We start from the raw sequence: 17,911 nt of genomic DNA on the forward strand, positions 1-17,911 counted from the left end.
TAGATTACACTACAAACTAAGACAACCACAGACAACATTTTATATCAGGCTTACATCCTTCACAATGTAAATTAATGATATTGCACAGGATATCATGAGTCAGACTGGATGGGTGAAATCAGACTGTGATGTTGACCCGACTTATGTTATAACAGAATAAAATTTCAATAACATCACTGCCATCTCTGTGTGAGGCTTTGAAATATGTATAAATTTGTCCTCCACATTCTTAAAAACTACTTCACATTCATGTGCTGACAGCATTTCCCACTGCAGTAATTATATGTCCATAGAGGCAGGGTAAATCTGCAATATCTGTTACTCAATAAACACAAAATACACACTTTACAGTGTTACATGCGAGTGAATAATTTTTCAGATATGAACAAGTATAATAATTACCTCCTTGTTAATTATTACTTTTTCATTTAACTTTCATTAATGCAAAGAAAATTTTTATAAAAACAAAAATGTGATCAAATTACTTGTCTCCACAGTGTTTTTTACTCAACAATAGTAGTTGTAAAACATTAAATTATCTATTTATATGTACAAGACACTATTAATCCAAGCATTAGTATAAAGCTCCATTTGATGATCATTTTCATACAAAATACTAAACAATGTACACCAGTAGCTTCATTAATGGTCTACAAATATTTTGTCCACAAACATCTTCATTTGCCTATTTGGTGTTTCTTGTAGTACAGAGCCTGCCAAAAGTTTCTGAACTGAACAGACTGGATCATAACATTAATAAAGTGGTAACACATAATATATCAATTGAAAAACAAGAAAAGAAGATAGATAAAATTGAAGGCTAACTATTGCATACTTACTTGTTGAAATGTCTATTTGATTGTAATGTGCACTAAATCCTTGGTAATTAATGCTATGATCAGACTGAAACACAACAGTCATTACATTTCCTATGGTGACCAATACTGGTGGAAGTCGTTCACCACAGAACCTGTTATGAAAATAAAAAGTATTGCAAATTTACAGTCCAGTCAGTAGAAAATCAAAATATAGGATGTTTTGAAATGACCATTATGAACACCATGCAGTAGTAACTTCTCTCAACTTCTTAAATGCATCCAAAAAAAAAATTCAACTGACAAGACAGACAAATTCTATATAGGATTTTAGAGGAATTGAGCGTTGACAGAAAAATGAGGGAAATTGTGAAACAAACCCTGAAAGACTCGAACTTAGTAGTTAGGTTTTTAGAAGAAATCTCTGAGTCCTTCAAAATAAAGACAGGGGTCAGGCAAGGAGATGGATTATTTACATTTCTTTCAAATATCACCCTGAAGAAAATAATGAAAACCCGGGAAGAAGGTCTGGAGTTGAAAAAATAAATAGAATACACTTTGGGGAAAAAAAAAGGAAAAAATGGAATTCATGTGTTTGCCCTTTTAGCTAGAAACTGGAAGGATGCACAAAAAATGCTGGAAATCTTGCATAAAATTGCTGGAAAAATGGGTTTTGAAGTCTCGTATGAAAAGCTGGAATATATGGAACACTGACACCAAGAGGAGAAGTACCGGTAGGTAAAATATAGGAAGGTTAGAAGGGTAGATGAATTCAAATACTTAGGAGAATGGATCCAAAACAATGGACTGCATAAGAGGAAGTCAAAGGAAGAGCCAGAAAATTAGACCTTGCTTACAACTAACACAGAATAGGTACAAGAAGATATCAGGGACTATAATTCAGTTATAAAACTATAAGGACTCTTTGCTTTAAGAGTATAATGTCCTTTCTCATGCATAAGGTTGATGATTTCACATTGCCTAGTGCATAAAAAATGTTGCAAGTCTTTCGATTGGACGCCACTTCTGCAACTTGTGCGTAACTGGGGATAAAATGATGATGATTAACACAACAGAACACCCAGTCCCTGAGCAGAGAAAAATCTCCAACCCAGCCGGGAATCAAACCCAGGCCCTTAGGACTGACATTCTGTCACGCTGATGACTCAGCTACCGAGGACAGACACCTAGTGCACTGAAATACTAAAGCCTCTCTTCCATCATTGAACTTGAAATGCAGTCAGTCTCAAGACTAAAAAGTGTTGTTTTTTCCTTCTTTTGCACGATCACTGCCAAACCATTCTCCTTTTTTAGCTTCTGTAATTGCAGCTATTAAACTATCTATGAAACCAAACAATATATCCACACAGTGACTTTAAGCATCTACATGTTTCAACCTAGAATCAGATTTGTGTTAGATCTTGCTTTTCTTGATGATAAGTCCTTCTTATGTTTCATCATCTTTGAAAGTCAGCACAGACTATTACCATTTCAAAACATATTTCTAGCAAATACAACTGGAATTTCTTTAATGACTAAGACTGCAGGTTCACAACTACTGTACTATTCTTCTTGAGGTGTTTATTGTATACTTGTTAGAGATTGGATGCAACTTGTCATCGGCTGGAGATTTATGTTATAAAACAGCTGCAAAACCAAAGTAGCACTAAGCAGTATAGCCTACTTATATTTTATTGGTGATGTATACATATTACATTTCTGTACTTTGTCTTTTGTTAATGTATACCATGACTTGCCCACACACCTGAACATTCCTTTCACAATGGACTCTATGGAACATGATCAGTGAGTGAATGAAGATACCACACAGAAAATGGAAAATCATTTTACCTGATTATTTGGATCAATGGAAGTAATTTCTGATTGACTCCAATTCCTATATTAAATGTGCATTGTCTTGGTCATACGATCTAGGGAACAAGGCTTTACAAATGTCTGATTAGTGAGGAGTGACTTTATCTAAAGCAGACATGCAGTGCAATCAATATTTGTTGCTTATACTATCCTTAGATGTTGAGGAGTAATACTTAGAATTCTGAACAAGTTTTAAGTTCCAGGCTGCATCAGTAGATATGATGAGCACAAAGAAGTTTATATTTTCAATTTCCCATCTGCTGAAAATATGCTTATTAAGTGGATATCCATGACTGAGAGTGATAATTTACATTCCTGTGCTAAGTACATCCATTTTCAAATGTTTGATTCAAAGCACAACTTTCAGCAGAGAAGGTACACTACATTTTTCATCATTTTTTATTTGTGATATTTTCAGTTTCTCATAAATATTGTGGGAAATGCATACAACAGATAGGAAAACTAACTAGCCCTATAAGCAATGCCTCAACTTGGAAAAACAGCTACCACCTACAAACTTCCTATATGCTCTTCTTATCTCTGCAAAGCAACACCAATTAATCAGTTGCCAGGCTGATTCATTTATTGGAAGTTTTGAGTTTTTTATTGAGTAACGTCACATTTAGCAGTAGATTCTATCAAACAATGTCAACATTTCATCATTTTTTATAATAATGTCTGTAAACTGGAAAATGAGAAATTACTTAGATTACTAAACAAAATAAAATTCAAAACAGTTTTACAATGATGTATTTTACACAGAGACACTAAAAGGGACTAAAAATAATTTTAGTTACTAGTTTTGCTGATCCCTGCAAGAAGTTAGCACTTTTGGTTGGTTGCATTTGTGCCAACTGGGTTCACACCAAACAGCATATACTGTAAGTGTAGTGAGTCTGTTTCTGCCTGCTATAATTTGTGACCCATTTTGATCTGAAATACATTCACTTTGAGACAAGATAAGAGGTTAGTAAATTCAAATAAGTTAATTTGTTGATTAAGGGGCAGTTAGTGTGGATCAATGTTGGATGGAGGAGTGAACTAAGTTATACTGCCATTTCTCCCCAGCTCATGCCTCTTCTTTACACCGACCATACATTCCAGATTGTGGGTTATGTCAGACAGTGTCACAGTCCATATTCGAGCCACAGCGCCCAGAGATAATGATCATGTGTGTGTGTTTTGTTTTTCCAAAGAACGCCTTTTTTGTGTGAAAGCTTAAATATTTTGTAATCTTTCCATTGTGCCTGTCTGTGGCTCAATACTCTCTCTAAGTGCTGAGTAACAATCTATCCTTTTCATAATGCTGTTGCGTTCTTTGTACAAGGGTTGCAACTTTAAGAGTGGCATCTATTTAATTACAGCTGGTACAAAATGGATACATGTTTCAAAGTTTTACTGACCTTCAAAGTAGTCACTAGCATTGTTTATAACCCATTGCCACTGATGTCAAAGTATTAGGATACTCTTAGCAGTGCCAGTTGTGTTGACATTTTTGGTGGTGTGGTCTATTGCCCGACAAATTTGTAGCAGTTCTGAAGTGAATGCCATGAAGTGTTTCCTTCAGTATAGAAATCGAGTTGAACTTACAAGGGCTTAAGTCAGGGGAGTGGAGTAGGTGGTATAGCACTTAGCAGCCCCATCACTCAAACAAATCAGTAACAGCTTGCATTGTACGTGCTTGAGAATTGTCCTGCAAAATGATGGTCAGGTCCTGCAGAAAGTGTCATCACTTCTATCTCTATGCTGTCCATTTTTGGAACACAAGCTATGACCAGCTGCACCTGTTGAGCTAGTGCAGTTGCCATGCACTACCCCACAAGCGAACACAAATGTGCCTGTCACTGACAGCACTGCGTGTTTGTCAACATTACTCGCCAATGAGCGATTACTTACGCATCGACGATTTCCGATATTTGCTTCAGGAGGGAAAAGAACACATCCTCTGGTCTTTATCAGAGCTTCTCAAAATGTTTTACCTCATACCTGAACCGAAGCCCATAAATTTAGATTTGTTGTTGGGTACACACAGGTTGATGTTCTGCTATGGGGTATGGACATGGTGGAACATTTTCACTATTATGAACAGTTTGAGAGGGCATTTCTGGATAAGTGTTGGTCTGCGGCCATACAAGAGAGACTCAGACGTGAAGTAATCAATCCAACTCCGTTCAATATTAAGTACGGAATCTTAAGGACCTATTTTGAAAAATATTTGAATAAAACCAGACACTGGACGAACCTTGTATCTCAAGTAGACGTGATGAAAATTTTAAAGAGCCATCTTCCTGCCCACATTAGGGAAAACTCATTACCATCCTTGAACACAACACCGAATACTTTCTATCTGTACTGGACAATAGATTTAATATATGACAAGAGACTGGTATAACCGAAGCCTGTTAATACGCCGATAGCGACACACTAATTTACAGACCAACAAGTAAACAATGGATTCGTAGTACAACACGGATGGCAAACTTAGCCCACCCAAACCTATGGTAATGGTAATGTTAATCACAGTGGCAATGGAGAAAGCTGTAAATATAAAGTTGGATATAAAAGAAATTGGCAAAAATTTAGCAAAAGCATTTACACTGGGTGAGTAGTGTATGGCCAGCCTGTACAATATGTACCAACACAAGCTTTTGGCAATAATCAGCCAATCACTTGGCAAGTGCCAAACAATAACATACAACTGAATAACCCTCTACCAGCAGAATTTGGCAAGCAAAGTGGCACACATATGCCGAATAACAAGCAGAGGCGAAGAGAATTTCAACTGACAGCCTATCAGGACACTAATTGGTATAACCAAGCACCAAGGGTCAACATAGTAGAAGTTATGCCTAACCTAGAGGTCAATGTCACCGCATTGCCAGAAAACCTGAACCGGTCACGGCATGCCTCTGTTCCGTGACCTTGGAGGGGAGTGGGGCTGCGAGCTTGATTGAGATCTGCTTTATCAGATATGATTATGGTGATGATGCAAGAGATGATCTGTATCAAGATAATGAGGGTATGTGGAAAAACTGGACAGAGGACAAGATACAAGCTACTATTAAACCGAAAATATTTGACTTTGATGTACCCATTGTGCCTGACACAGGTGCTACGACTAATTTGATGTCACAGGGATTCTTTCAAGAACTGAAGAAACATGGACTTGTGCCTACATTGCCAGTGCAAAATCACAGCATACAAACTGCCACTGGTCAGAAATTGAAAGGAGTCAAGATACAAGCCTTAGTTCCCGTACAATAAGGACAGTTTTATGTATGAAGCAGTTTTTTTGATAGTAGAAAAATTAATAATTGATTGTTTAATCGGTATGGATTCTTGAATGGAACATAATACAACCATCATTTTCCCCTTCTTGTAGTCCCATCTTGGCTGCGAGTAAGCCAGACTGCGAGAAGCACTTGGTCCTTGACACATGTAATATTAATAGGACCATTGTACCTGTACGAACACATCCAGACAATTTAGAGGAACAGCTTTTGAAATTCCATGATGCTAAATTTCTTACTATAACCGAGCTCCGGTCTTCATATTGGCAAATAAAGCTACATGAAGAAAGTCGGAAGTATACCGCCTTTGTATGCGGGGGCAGGAGCTTCGAATTTCAAGTATTACCACTTGGATTGAACGTAAGTGCAGGTGTATTAATCTCTGCACTTGACAGAGTGCTATGGCCCGAACCTTTGAGTAAGGTACCATTATTCCAAATATGGAGTAACAGTAAAATCAAGAATACTAATTTTGGACAAGAAAACGTAAAATGTTTAGGACACAAAATCTCTTCAGAAGGCATACTGCCAGCTCCTAAAAAACTTGATGCCATTAGGAACTGCCCTATTCTCCAAAACAAGAAACAGTTAAAGGCATACTTAAGCTTAGTGTCATTTTTCCGGAAATTCATTCCCAACCAACTTATTAACAGTGATGCTTTATTCAATCTTCTCCAGTAAAACACACCTTGGGTATGGAACAAGCAATATCAAACTGATTTTGAACCTTATTAAATGTTAATATTTTATCTTAATCAGACATGAAAAATGATTTTTGTTTATGCACCGACGTGTCTTTTCACTGTCTGGGTGCATGCCTTTTTCAACTGGCAGAAGAAGAAGGAAATCTCATTCCTAAAGGAATTAGCTTTGCCAGTCGCACCTTATCTGAAGCTGAACATTCATACTGAGTCACGGAATTAGAGTGCTTGGCTGTATCTTGGACCTTTAAGAAGTTTGAATATTTCCTTTGGGGTATGCACACAAAAGTGTACGGTGACCATCGGTCCCTATCGTTTTTGTTAACTTGCAAATTGCTGCACCGATGGATAGAAAGGTGGTGTGTGTATCTTCAAGAATTCGATTTTGAGATAGTATACATAATAGCTGATGCTCTTTCTCAACTACCACAAGGCTTAGAGAAATTCAAGTATCTTTAACAGCAGGAAGGTGAAATAAGAGCTATGTTGATGGTGGACAAAACACTCTGACCATACTATGCCCACATGTGCAAACCTATTGAGCAATTACAGCACGAAGACACACGCAGGAGTAAGGTAAGAGCAAAACGTGCACATAACGAAGATCAAAAATTTAAAAAAAGTTTTTCACTACTCACAAAGGTGTTTTGTTCCATAGGAAACTTCCTGAACAAGATAAATGGCACCCGTGTTTTCCAGAGGAATATGTGCATGATTTTATCTTATACACACACAATATTTGGGGCCATTATGGCACTTCAGCATGTACTGATAAAATAGCTAAATACTGTTATTTCCCCTACCTTAGACAAAGAGTACTACAGGTGGTAAGAAAGTGTATTGTTTGCCAGAAAGCAAAACACAGGGCATATGGTGTTACTTAGAACACATCCCAAATCCACAAAAATTGGAAAACTGAACCATAAGTGGCAATTACTACACATCGGACCATACATAATTCCCAAAATCCCCTACACAGGAGCATACAGACTGGCACACATGAACACAGGTAAAGACAAGGGCCTTTACCCACACAAAGACTTGAGAATGTTTATATACTTAAGAAGAGGTATGTACCCTCTAAGCTGTACATATGTATAACAAAATTAGATTTAGGAGCCTAGAAAATCACATTCCAGAAACTATGTTGTTAGTTGATAAGGAAAATTTTTGTTTAGGTTTTTTCTTATATGTCAAATGTATAAATGATAAGGTAAGTGGATGTAACAAGGAGGAGTTTTACTCTTATGTATCTAGAGACGACAATACTTTAAACACAATGCTTCACCTTGTGTGTAGCCCAGTTGTAAATGAATAAACGAACTTGTGAAACACACGGTAGCGTGCACTGCAATACGCAACTCACTGCAACATTAGTAGTAACAGAGCGACGCAGCACATGCACATTGGGGAGAAAGCTAGTCAACAAACTGCAAACGTGTGTGCACCAGACAGACACAGCTGAAGGTGTTGGAACACCCAGAACAAACCCTACGAGCTACAGCCAGTACTAAACTGCAAAATAGAAAATTAATGGGGTGTCTATACGACAACTACAACTATCTACACAATACACACAGGCAGCTAAGGGATTATATATGCGGAAGGGGAATCCTAAACTACGAAATTTATTGAAGTTACATTACTACGTACATTATATCCATATGTTTACAAATTTAAGTATTGAAAGTACATGCACTAATTATAATGAAGGAGCCAGAAAACCCTTGCTGCAGGTAAACAAGCAAGTACACTATAAGTGACAAGCTGAATAAGATATCGCATCATACGTACAATACACTTTATCTTTCAGGTTTATAAGGTAAGTAGAGACACACACATGACACTGAAAGAATTTGTGATAGCACGATTGCACACTAAAGTAAATGAGCACATGGTTGAATATATGAAAGAGGTGTTAGTGACCATCGAGCCACTGTACACTTAACTATGAAGATTTAGTTTTAAGTTAGTATTAATTTTTTTCTTCTAGGGAACGATGCATCGACACATCCAAAAGTGAAGAAAGATAAATGCTTGTTGAGCGTTAGTACCATGTAAGCATAAGAGAGGACCACACCGCAAGTAAATATGGTTGTAAGCTTATGATATGTATACATGTGATAGTGGGAAAATATGTGAAGAAGTATACAGTTGCAGTACTTCGCATATCACAAGGCTGAACTAAGGTGGAGCACTACCAAATAATCAAGGGGTCAAAACTAACTACTGTGAGCATCGACTATGTATGAAAGCATCAAACACCTCATTTATATTGAATTTTTTTATGCATGTTTGTTACTTATATAAACACTATTTTACACTCATTGTACATGACATGTAGTATTGATGATACACCTCTGTATACCTCTGCATATGAAATGGTTATCCTTTATATGATGAACATAACAAGTAAATACTGAGGTGCACTTTAAACACTGAACAAGTATCCAATACGAACGGTATCTTCAGGTTTACGTAGTGTTTATAAAAAACAAACTATTTTGTTCTTGGGAACACAGTTAAGACCAGCAACGAGAAGTAACCGAGTACATAAATGCTTTTCCATGAAATTTCTTTAATTCTTTGAACTTGATAAATATGCTCTGATAAGAAGTCACTGTAAATTGAAGTGAAGTGTATGTCAATTTATGCCACAAAGGAAAAGCAAATCTATTACTGTATGGATATTATGTAAAGAGTGTACAACCAAATAAGAGCAAAAAGTGTGCTCATGTAATTGGAACTCAACAGTGTAACAAAATAATAATTTAACAAAATGTACTAAACAAAATGACAATCAGACTGTAATGTATATAAGCAACAATAATGGTATGTCAGCAAATAAATAGGATAAGTTTATTTTTGTAGTTTTATTTATTTTTTGTTGTTATGTGTATAGTATAGTAAGTGGCAAGGACACTACAAAAACTTTGTGTAATGCAACGGTATGAAAGACGTTCAAAAACAAAGAGCAAAAACATATGAAACCTAACTGCAAAGTGTTAAGTGTACGTGTGAGATATGTAGGTGTGGGTGTGATGAACTAAAAAAAATGACAATTCTTCATAAAAATATGAATTTTCTGTGCTCAGCAATGTCGTAGATGCAGCAAGAAACTTACCATGTCGGCAGATGTCAGATGCACAGTTGATATCTCTACTGAATAAGTGTGAGAGACAATGTGAAATACTTTCCTCAGGCCGCTAATATGGAAACCAGTTGTCAGCGCATCAAAGATTTCACAAAGCATCACGCCGCTGAACACGAGCTTCACGAATTTGTGCAGTAAGGACGATGTCGACGCATGATATGAACTCTGACTTTGTATTAAACACGTGAAACCAAGCTGGAGCGATAACGGATGGTGAACTGTGCATGTATACTTCGCAAGCTAAACACAGGACAGATACTGAGTGACAATAATGGGACTATGCACTTACAGCAAGCACTTTGTTAGGAAGGATAACTTATGTATGTATGTGTTAAGGGAGCTGACATGCCTATATTGTCGTCTTTTGTGAGGACTAAATCTCTCCAGTCCTTTTTCTTCACACTTCTTCCTTTCCCTTCAACTTTTCTGCCAGAAGAAGGAGCCATTCTGAAAGCTTGTAGAAGTTAAACCTTTTCATGTGTGTGCTCCTGCTACTGCTTGGTGAGTAGATTCTTTTTTTTTTTTTTTAAATCCATTTACAAGATGTAAATATCATAATTTTGGTAACTTTGACAATGTTATGTAAAAGATGATAAAATGAAATCGGTGCATACAAAACTTCAGTGCTGTTATATTCATTATTTTATGTATGATAGAGCATAACTGATAAAAAAAAAAACTTGAATTTGCATTAACAATAAAAAAATACAATTCTCAGTAAATTTATTTATATAACATGGAGCACCATAGGTAAATTTAGTGTCTAGTATTTATCATTTACTGAAGCAGAATTAGTATGATTTCATCAGAAAGTAAGTTATCACTTGTGGCATAGCCTCAAATTCATGACATCAATTCTGAACTGTAAGACTTTGTTTTCTTGTTGGTGTCTAGCTGTCTAGATGATGGTGTTCTGTCTAAAGTAAGCAAATGCTTCATTTTAAGTATTAATTGAAACAGTGGCAGGTTAAGAGCAAGATAAGGAGCAGCAGCTTTTTTCAAAGTATCTAATGTTTCTGAAAACAAACAAACAAACATAAAGTTATCTAGGAGTAATTACCATTATTAATACTGTCACTAATCAAAACTGGTTGTTATTTTACTTTACAGAAGTTGCCTGTGGTGGCTGTTTCTGCCATTAGTGCTTAATTTCACTCAATATGCATCCCTGAAGATTCTCTTTTAAAACGGGATTTACAGATCAAAATACGCAAATGAATGGAATCATTTGTAGGACTGTTCGGTAACAATTTGACCTGTATCTTGTGTTGATTAAGTAATAAGTGTTTCCCATAGAACAGTTTTCAGATACACTACAAATTACTTCAATTTAATTTTATCAAGTGGATTGGTTATGCATTAATTCAGTATACAGTTCTCTTGTCTAGCTGCAGCCCCCCCCCCTCCCCACCCCCTTTCAAAATGATGAAACTAGTAATTTTCAAGTATGGTTGTATAGTTATTACTATTAAATATAGTTTTGGAAGAGTCGTATTAACTCACTGAATCATCATGTAGGTTAGGAACAGAAGTGGAGCTACAAGAGGCTCCCAATTTCACATTCCCCATTCTGAGTTTACATCTATTTCTACCTCTATACGTTGCAGACCAGACATAGAAGTGCACAATAGCAAAATATCTTGTTCTTATTTGCCAACACTTACAGGCCATGTTCTGTGAATTATTACGCATAATTTTCAGACTGATTGTTTACACCTCTTAAACTTGCTTCATTGGCGGTCGTATGTAATGAAGAATGTTTCATAATTGTACAATTCCCCAAGGACTGTTGCCAGAATTTACTTTTCTCTCTGCATCTACACAAATTGCTCTCAAGTACAACAATTTACGGTGTAAAAATATGTAATGAACTAAATGAAAATCCTGCTATTTACCTGCCCATATTTGAGGCACCAAATGAGGAATTATCATATACTTCAATATAATCAAAGTCACAGTCCTCATCAAATCCTTCTTCCAATGCAAACGAATCCCATGTAAGTTGGATAGATTTCCCTGGCGGTGCTGCAAGAATCCATCGGCAAGTTTGTCCAGGTGAATAAGAATTTGGATATCGTGGAGATTCAAATGTTCCATTGGATCCTTTCAGGATGCCACCACATCCTGCAAAATTAATGTCATAATACATATACCAAGAAGAATTTTGTACTTTAGTAAAAAATGCAATATAATGACGAAAGCCTCAAATATTATTAAAATATACGCTACATATAAATCACAGAGATACAAGTAAGTTATTACAAGTTTCTGAGCTGCAACGGCACATATTTGATAGAGTATTAGTATGAGGCCTGCTCAAAAAATTCCAGAATATTTGTAATTTTGCTCCAATGGCGTGTTTGAGCAAAATGCGATTGGTATCCTTGCACATGCTTGTGTTTAATGTGTAGCTGCTAGAAGTTTCATTGTTGTATGTCTGTTAGTTAATGTTTAGTGTTGAATTGAGTAGTACACTGTGCCACACAGTTTGCGAATTTCAATATGGCAGAGTTAGAGGAGCAATATTTCTGCATTAAAGTTTGCATGAAACTCAGGAAAACCTTTGCAGAGACACAACAAATGATGCAAGAAGTCTGCAATGATGAGGGCCTAAGCCATAGTTGACATTATGAATGGTTCACACAGTTTAAAAATTGCCGGACAGAAATTAAAGGTGACCCTTATTAAGGATCTCTTCAACGTCTACCAATGACACTCATTTCAGGAACGTCAATGAAATTGTGCATGCTGATTGAAGACTGACTGTGCACAAGATTGCAGAAGAAAGTAGCATTTCAGTTGGATCATGTCATGAAATCCTGACACAGCATCTTGGAAGGCAATGTGTTGCTGCCAAGACCAGAAAAATCTGTGCTTCACAATCTGTTAACAGCTTTTAGATAGCGCAAATCAGAACCAGATGTTCCTTAAGAGAATCATAACTGGTGATGAGACATGGGTCCATGGTTATGATGCTAAGACCAAGGTTCAATCTCCACAATGGGTCGGGAAAGTTTCTAAAAGACCAAAAAAGCTCGTCAAGTCAGGTCAAATCCATACTGATAGTTTTCTTTGACTTTTAAGTGTTAGTTCACCATTAATTCATGCCACAGAGACAAACTGTAATTGATGGTACTATTGTATGTGTTGTGATGCCTGTGAGAAAATGTGAGAAGGGAACGGTTTGAAATGTAACAAGACAATTCATGGCTCTTGCATCAGGATAATGCGTGTCTGCATTCATCCCCATTGCTGCGTGACTATTGCACAAAAAACTAAATCACTGTGCCACTTCATCCTCCATACTCTCCAGATATAGCCCTCATCAACTTTTGTATTTCCAAAGTTGAAAACCTCATTGAAAGGATGAAGATTTGCAATGATAGATGATATAAAAGAATATTTGCAGACAGCACTCCATGCAGTTCAGATAGAGATGTACTAAGACTGCTTCCAGAAGTAGAAATGGTGTTGGGAGTGGTGTAGAAATTGTGTGAGAGAATTTCCAAGGATACCATGCACAATAAGAAACAGCAAGTGTAGAGAAATTTTGTGGACAAAGTTCTGGAATTTTTTGAACAGATCTTGTACACCACAAAAACAGCATAAGTTGTGTTACTGTCATCCTGTACAATGCAAGGGAGATAACTTTTCTGTGCAGAAGTTCTGCATTACTGTCTATAAACATCTGGGTTTACAGTCCATTAATTTAACTGTCACTATTCAGTTTTTGGAAAACTAATTGAAATTTTTTTCCAAAGGATAAACTTCTCACATTATTAACCTTCATACCACAAGCAGCACTTCACTGTCCTCCACCTCTACCCTGCTGTCGTACCCCTGCCCCATCACAGCCTCCTCCTTACCCCCACCCCTCAAACTGCTTCTCTCTTCATGTTCTGTTGCTTGCAGTGTGGCCTTGGCAGCCACAGAGAGTGGTCATGCATGTGAATGTTGTGTTTGGATGAATGTGTGTGTGTGTGTGTATGTTGTCTATTTCAGAAGAAGGCCTTTTGGCCAAAAGCTTACTTGTTTAGCAGTCTTTTTGTTGCACCTGTCTGCAACTCAACATTTCCATTATATGGTGAGTTTCATAATATTGTCAGAACTATCCTTCATATTGTCTGCACTAGGGTATTCTACAAGGCCCTTACTGACAGTTTAAAATGACGGCTCTTTGAAAAGGTTCTTCTAAAACAGCTAATAATCACACATGACTATTCATAAAGTCATGAATGTGGACTGTTTATTGCAATTTTCAGCTGAGGTAAAACTTATGTTAGAACTGTAGGACAGATGCTGAAATGTTTAGAATTGAATTTCTGAAGAAATTATTTTGTTTCAGCTACCTGTAACAAGACACTATATTAGAAGCGAGCATCACTATCCACAATTATTTCAATTTTTTTTTTTCAGGTGATTATTGCTGTACGTGGTCCTTTTGACCATGTGTCACTCTCTTGTAATTTTCACTATCTTAATTATTATCTTTGTTGTAAAAGTAACAGTCCTCAGGAGAACAAAAGCAGATGTTTGTTTACAATTTCATGTATGGGACAATAAGGGCAAAGATAGTTCATCATTAGTTATGATGATGAGTGCTGATTGTAACATACACGTAATATATCAAGTGTCTATTGGCAGAACATATAAACACTGAGTCTCCTGTCTCCATGTAAGATGTAGAGGTATCCACTAGTTGTGATGGGAAATGGCACAGGAGATCTGTTTGCGGACTAGGTCTGGGGGATAGTGCCTGTGTGTGAAGGCCTTGATGAGACCCTCAGCATACTGAGCAAGGGAGGTTTTGACACTGCAGATACATCGCCCCGGGTAGCCAATCTATATGGGAGAGATTGTTTGATGTGAAAGGAATGACAGCTGTCAAAATGCAGGAACTGCTGGTGGTTGGTGGATTTAATGTGGACAGAGGTGTGGATGGAGCCACCAAGAGAGGAGGATGTCAACATCTAAGAAGGTGGCACGCTGGGCTGAGGAGAGCCATGTGAAGAGGATGAGAGAAAAGGTGGTGGGGTTGTGAAGGAACAAAGATAGGGTGTCTTGGCCCTGGGTCCCAATCATGGAGATACAATCAATCAACCTGAATCAGACTAGGGGTTTGATGTTTTGGGAGCCTGGGAATGTCTCCTCTACATGGTCCATAAGAAGGTTGGCATAGGAGGGTGTCATACAGGTGTCCATGGCTGTGCTGCAGATTAGTTTATATACCTGCCCTTCAAACGAGATATGAAGGACGTTGGGATAAGATCCTGGAAGTTAAGGAGTGGGGACAGTGGAGAGTTGGTGAAGGAAGTGGTTGGTGTCTTTGATGTGGGAGGCTAAATTATGGGCAATTGGTTGGAGGTGTTGGTCAATGAGTGCTGAAATTCTTTCTGCAGGGGCACAATAACCAGCTACAATGGGGCATCTAGGATTGTTGGGTTTGTGGATTTTGGGGAGCATGTAGAATGTGGGTGTGCAGGGAGTCACAAGGGTCAGGGGAGTTGTTCTGGGAAGGGCCTAAGGCCTTAAGCAGGGATTGGAGTTTTTGTTGGACTTCTGGGATAGGATCACTCTGGCAAAGTTTATAGGTCAAGGAGTCAGACAACTGGTGGAGGCCTTCTTTCAGGTAGTCACTGTGATTCACTACAACAGTGGTGGAACCTTAGTATGCAGGTAGGATTATTAGGTCAGGATTTGTGTTGAGGTTGTGTATGGCTGTTTTTTCTTCTATTGAAAGGTTGGTGTTCTAAGGAAGAGCCCTGGGAAAGGATGCTGTGGCTAAGTTAGAGGTAAGGAATTCCTGTAAGGTGACCAGCAGTTAGTTATGTGGGAGGGGGAGGGGTGGGGGGGCGGAGTATCACAGTTGGACAATGGTACGAACTTGAAGAGGCAGGGTTCAATATTGGAATTAGGGTGGTTTTGGCTGGAGGGATTGGTGGCAAAGAAGTGCTTCCATTACAGGGATTGGGAGGAGAGTAGATCTTTGACAAGTCCAGCATGGTTACATTTGGGTGTAAGCTTATAAGGTGAGGCCTTTGTAGAGGACTGAAACTTCCGTGGAACTGAGGGTTTTGGTGGAAAGGTTAACTACAGTGTTACAGGAATGTTTTGGCTCTGGATTTGGTGGAGGGTTGGTAGTGAGTTTTGTGGGATTTGGCAAGCTGAAAAGGTTGGCTAGGCACGGTTTAGCTGCTATGAGGGGTAGACGAGAAGCAACACTTTGGGTACAATATGGGTTGGATAGTGGTGCCCCGAGGTGGCAGTAGAATGTCAGGAGGTTGCATAATTTAAGGGTGTGGTGTCTGGAATGCTTCTCCAGGTGCTGGAGAGCAAGGGATTCAGTTTCAGAGTATGTCCCACAGTCCCAATTATTGGGGTTTCTTCCCATTCCATTCACGTATGGAGCATGGCAAGAATGATTGTTCGAATGTCACTATGTGTGCAGTAATTATTCTAATCTTATCAGCATGATTCTTAAGTGGTGATACATAGGGGATTGAAGTAAATTCCTAGAGCCATCATTTATAGCTGGTTCTTGAAACTTTGTTAATAGACTTTGTTGAGACGGTTTATGTCATCAAGAGTCTTCCAGTTCAGTTCCTTCAGTATCTCTGTGACACTCTCCCATGGATTAAACAAACCTATGACCATTTGTGCTGCCCTTCTCTGTATATATTCAATATCCTCTGTTAGTCCTGTTTGGCATGTGTCCCACACACTTGAACAATATGCTAAGATGGGTCACATGACCGATCTCCTTTGCAGACAATTGCACTTCCCCAGTATTCTACCAACAAACCTAAGTCTACCACCTGCTGTACACATGACTGATCATATGTGATCTTTCCATTTTATGTCCCTACAGAGGGTTACATGTGGGGATTTGTATGAGTCGGCCAATTCCAACAGTGACTCATTGATATCATAGTCATAGGATACTATGTTCTGAAATCTTTTCAAGATCTGACTGAATATTTATGCAGCTTCTTTCAGACAGTACTTCTTTATATATAACTGCATCATCTGTAAAATGTCTAAGGTTACTACTAATATTGTCTGAAAGGTCATTAACATACAACATGAACAACAATGGTCCCAAAACCCTTCCCTGGAGCACACTCAAAGTTACTTCTATATCTGAGGATGATTCTCCATCCATGATAATACGCTGTGTCCTCCCTACCAAAAAGTCTTGAATCCAGTCACAAATTTCACTTGATACCCCATATTGTCATACTTTTGACAATAAGCATACATGTTGTACTGAGTCAAATGCTTTTTGGAAGGCAAGAAATACTGCATCCACCTGACTACTTTAACCCAAAGTTTTCAGTATGTCAGTAAAAGTTGAGTTTCACATAATCGATGTTTTCGGAATCCATGTTGGTTGGCAAGGAGGAGGTCATTCTGTTCAAGATACCTCAATATGCTAGAGCTCAGAATATGTTCTAGGATGCTACAATAAACTGATGTCAAGGATACTGGATGGTAATTTTGTAGATCACTTCTATTACTCTTCTTGTAAACAGGTGTTACCTGGTCCTTCTTCCAGCTACTGGGCTTGGTTTTTTGTTCAAGGGATCTACGACAGATTATAGCTGGAAAAGTGGATAACTCAGCCACAAATTCAGTACAGAATCTGGCAGGAATTCCATCAGGCCCTGGAACTTTGTGCAGTTTTAATTATTTCAGCTGTTTCCCAACACCACTAACACTAACACTTATTTCGTTCATCTTTTCAGTCATATGAGGATTAAACAGGAGCAGTTCTCCTGGGTTTTCCTTTATAAAGGAGCATTTGAAAATGGAGTTAAGCATTTCAGCTTTTGCTTTGCTGCCCTCAATTTCAGTTCCTGCCTCATTCGCTAAGGACTGGATACTAACTTTAGTGCCACTAACATCCGTGCCCAAGGTAGGATTCGAACCTGCGACTGTAGCAGTTGCGCGGTTCCAGACTGTAGCGCCTAGAACCGCTCGGCCACTCCGGCCGGCTCCAAACCAACAACCTCCTTCATAGTCGGCATGAACAACTATATCCTCGACCACAATTAGTTCTCCTTTGAAGGCATTACC

At 38.1% G+C, this 17,911-nt stretch overlaps 1 protein-coding gene across 1 annotated transcript in view; it reads right to left on the reverse strand.

Annotated features, from left to right (window-relative positions):
- The window catches only part of LOC124711575 (cubilin-like), a gene marked incomplete in the record, with an annotated part of 644,865 nt that overhangs the window by 553,313 nt on the left and 73,641 nt on the right, over positions 1 to 17,911 (reverse strand). Inside the window, 2 exon segments of the mRNA XM_047241722.1 lie at positions 840 to 970; positions 11,731 to 11,959. Of these exon segments, the coding sequence (XP_047097678.1) occupies positions 840 to 970; positions 11,731 to 11,959 (360 nt within the window).

The sequence above is a fragment of the Schistocerca piceifrons genome, chromosome 8 (assembly GCF_021461385.2).
Source record: "Schistocerca piceifrons isolate TAMUIC-IGC-003096 chromosome 8, iqSchPice1.1, whole genome shotgun sequence".
Lineage (NCBI taxonomy): Eukaryota > Metazoa > Arthropoda > Insecta > Orthoptera > Acrididae > Schistocerca > Schistocerca piceifrons.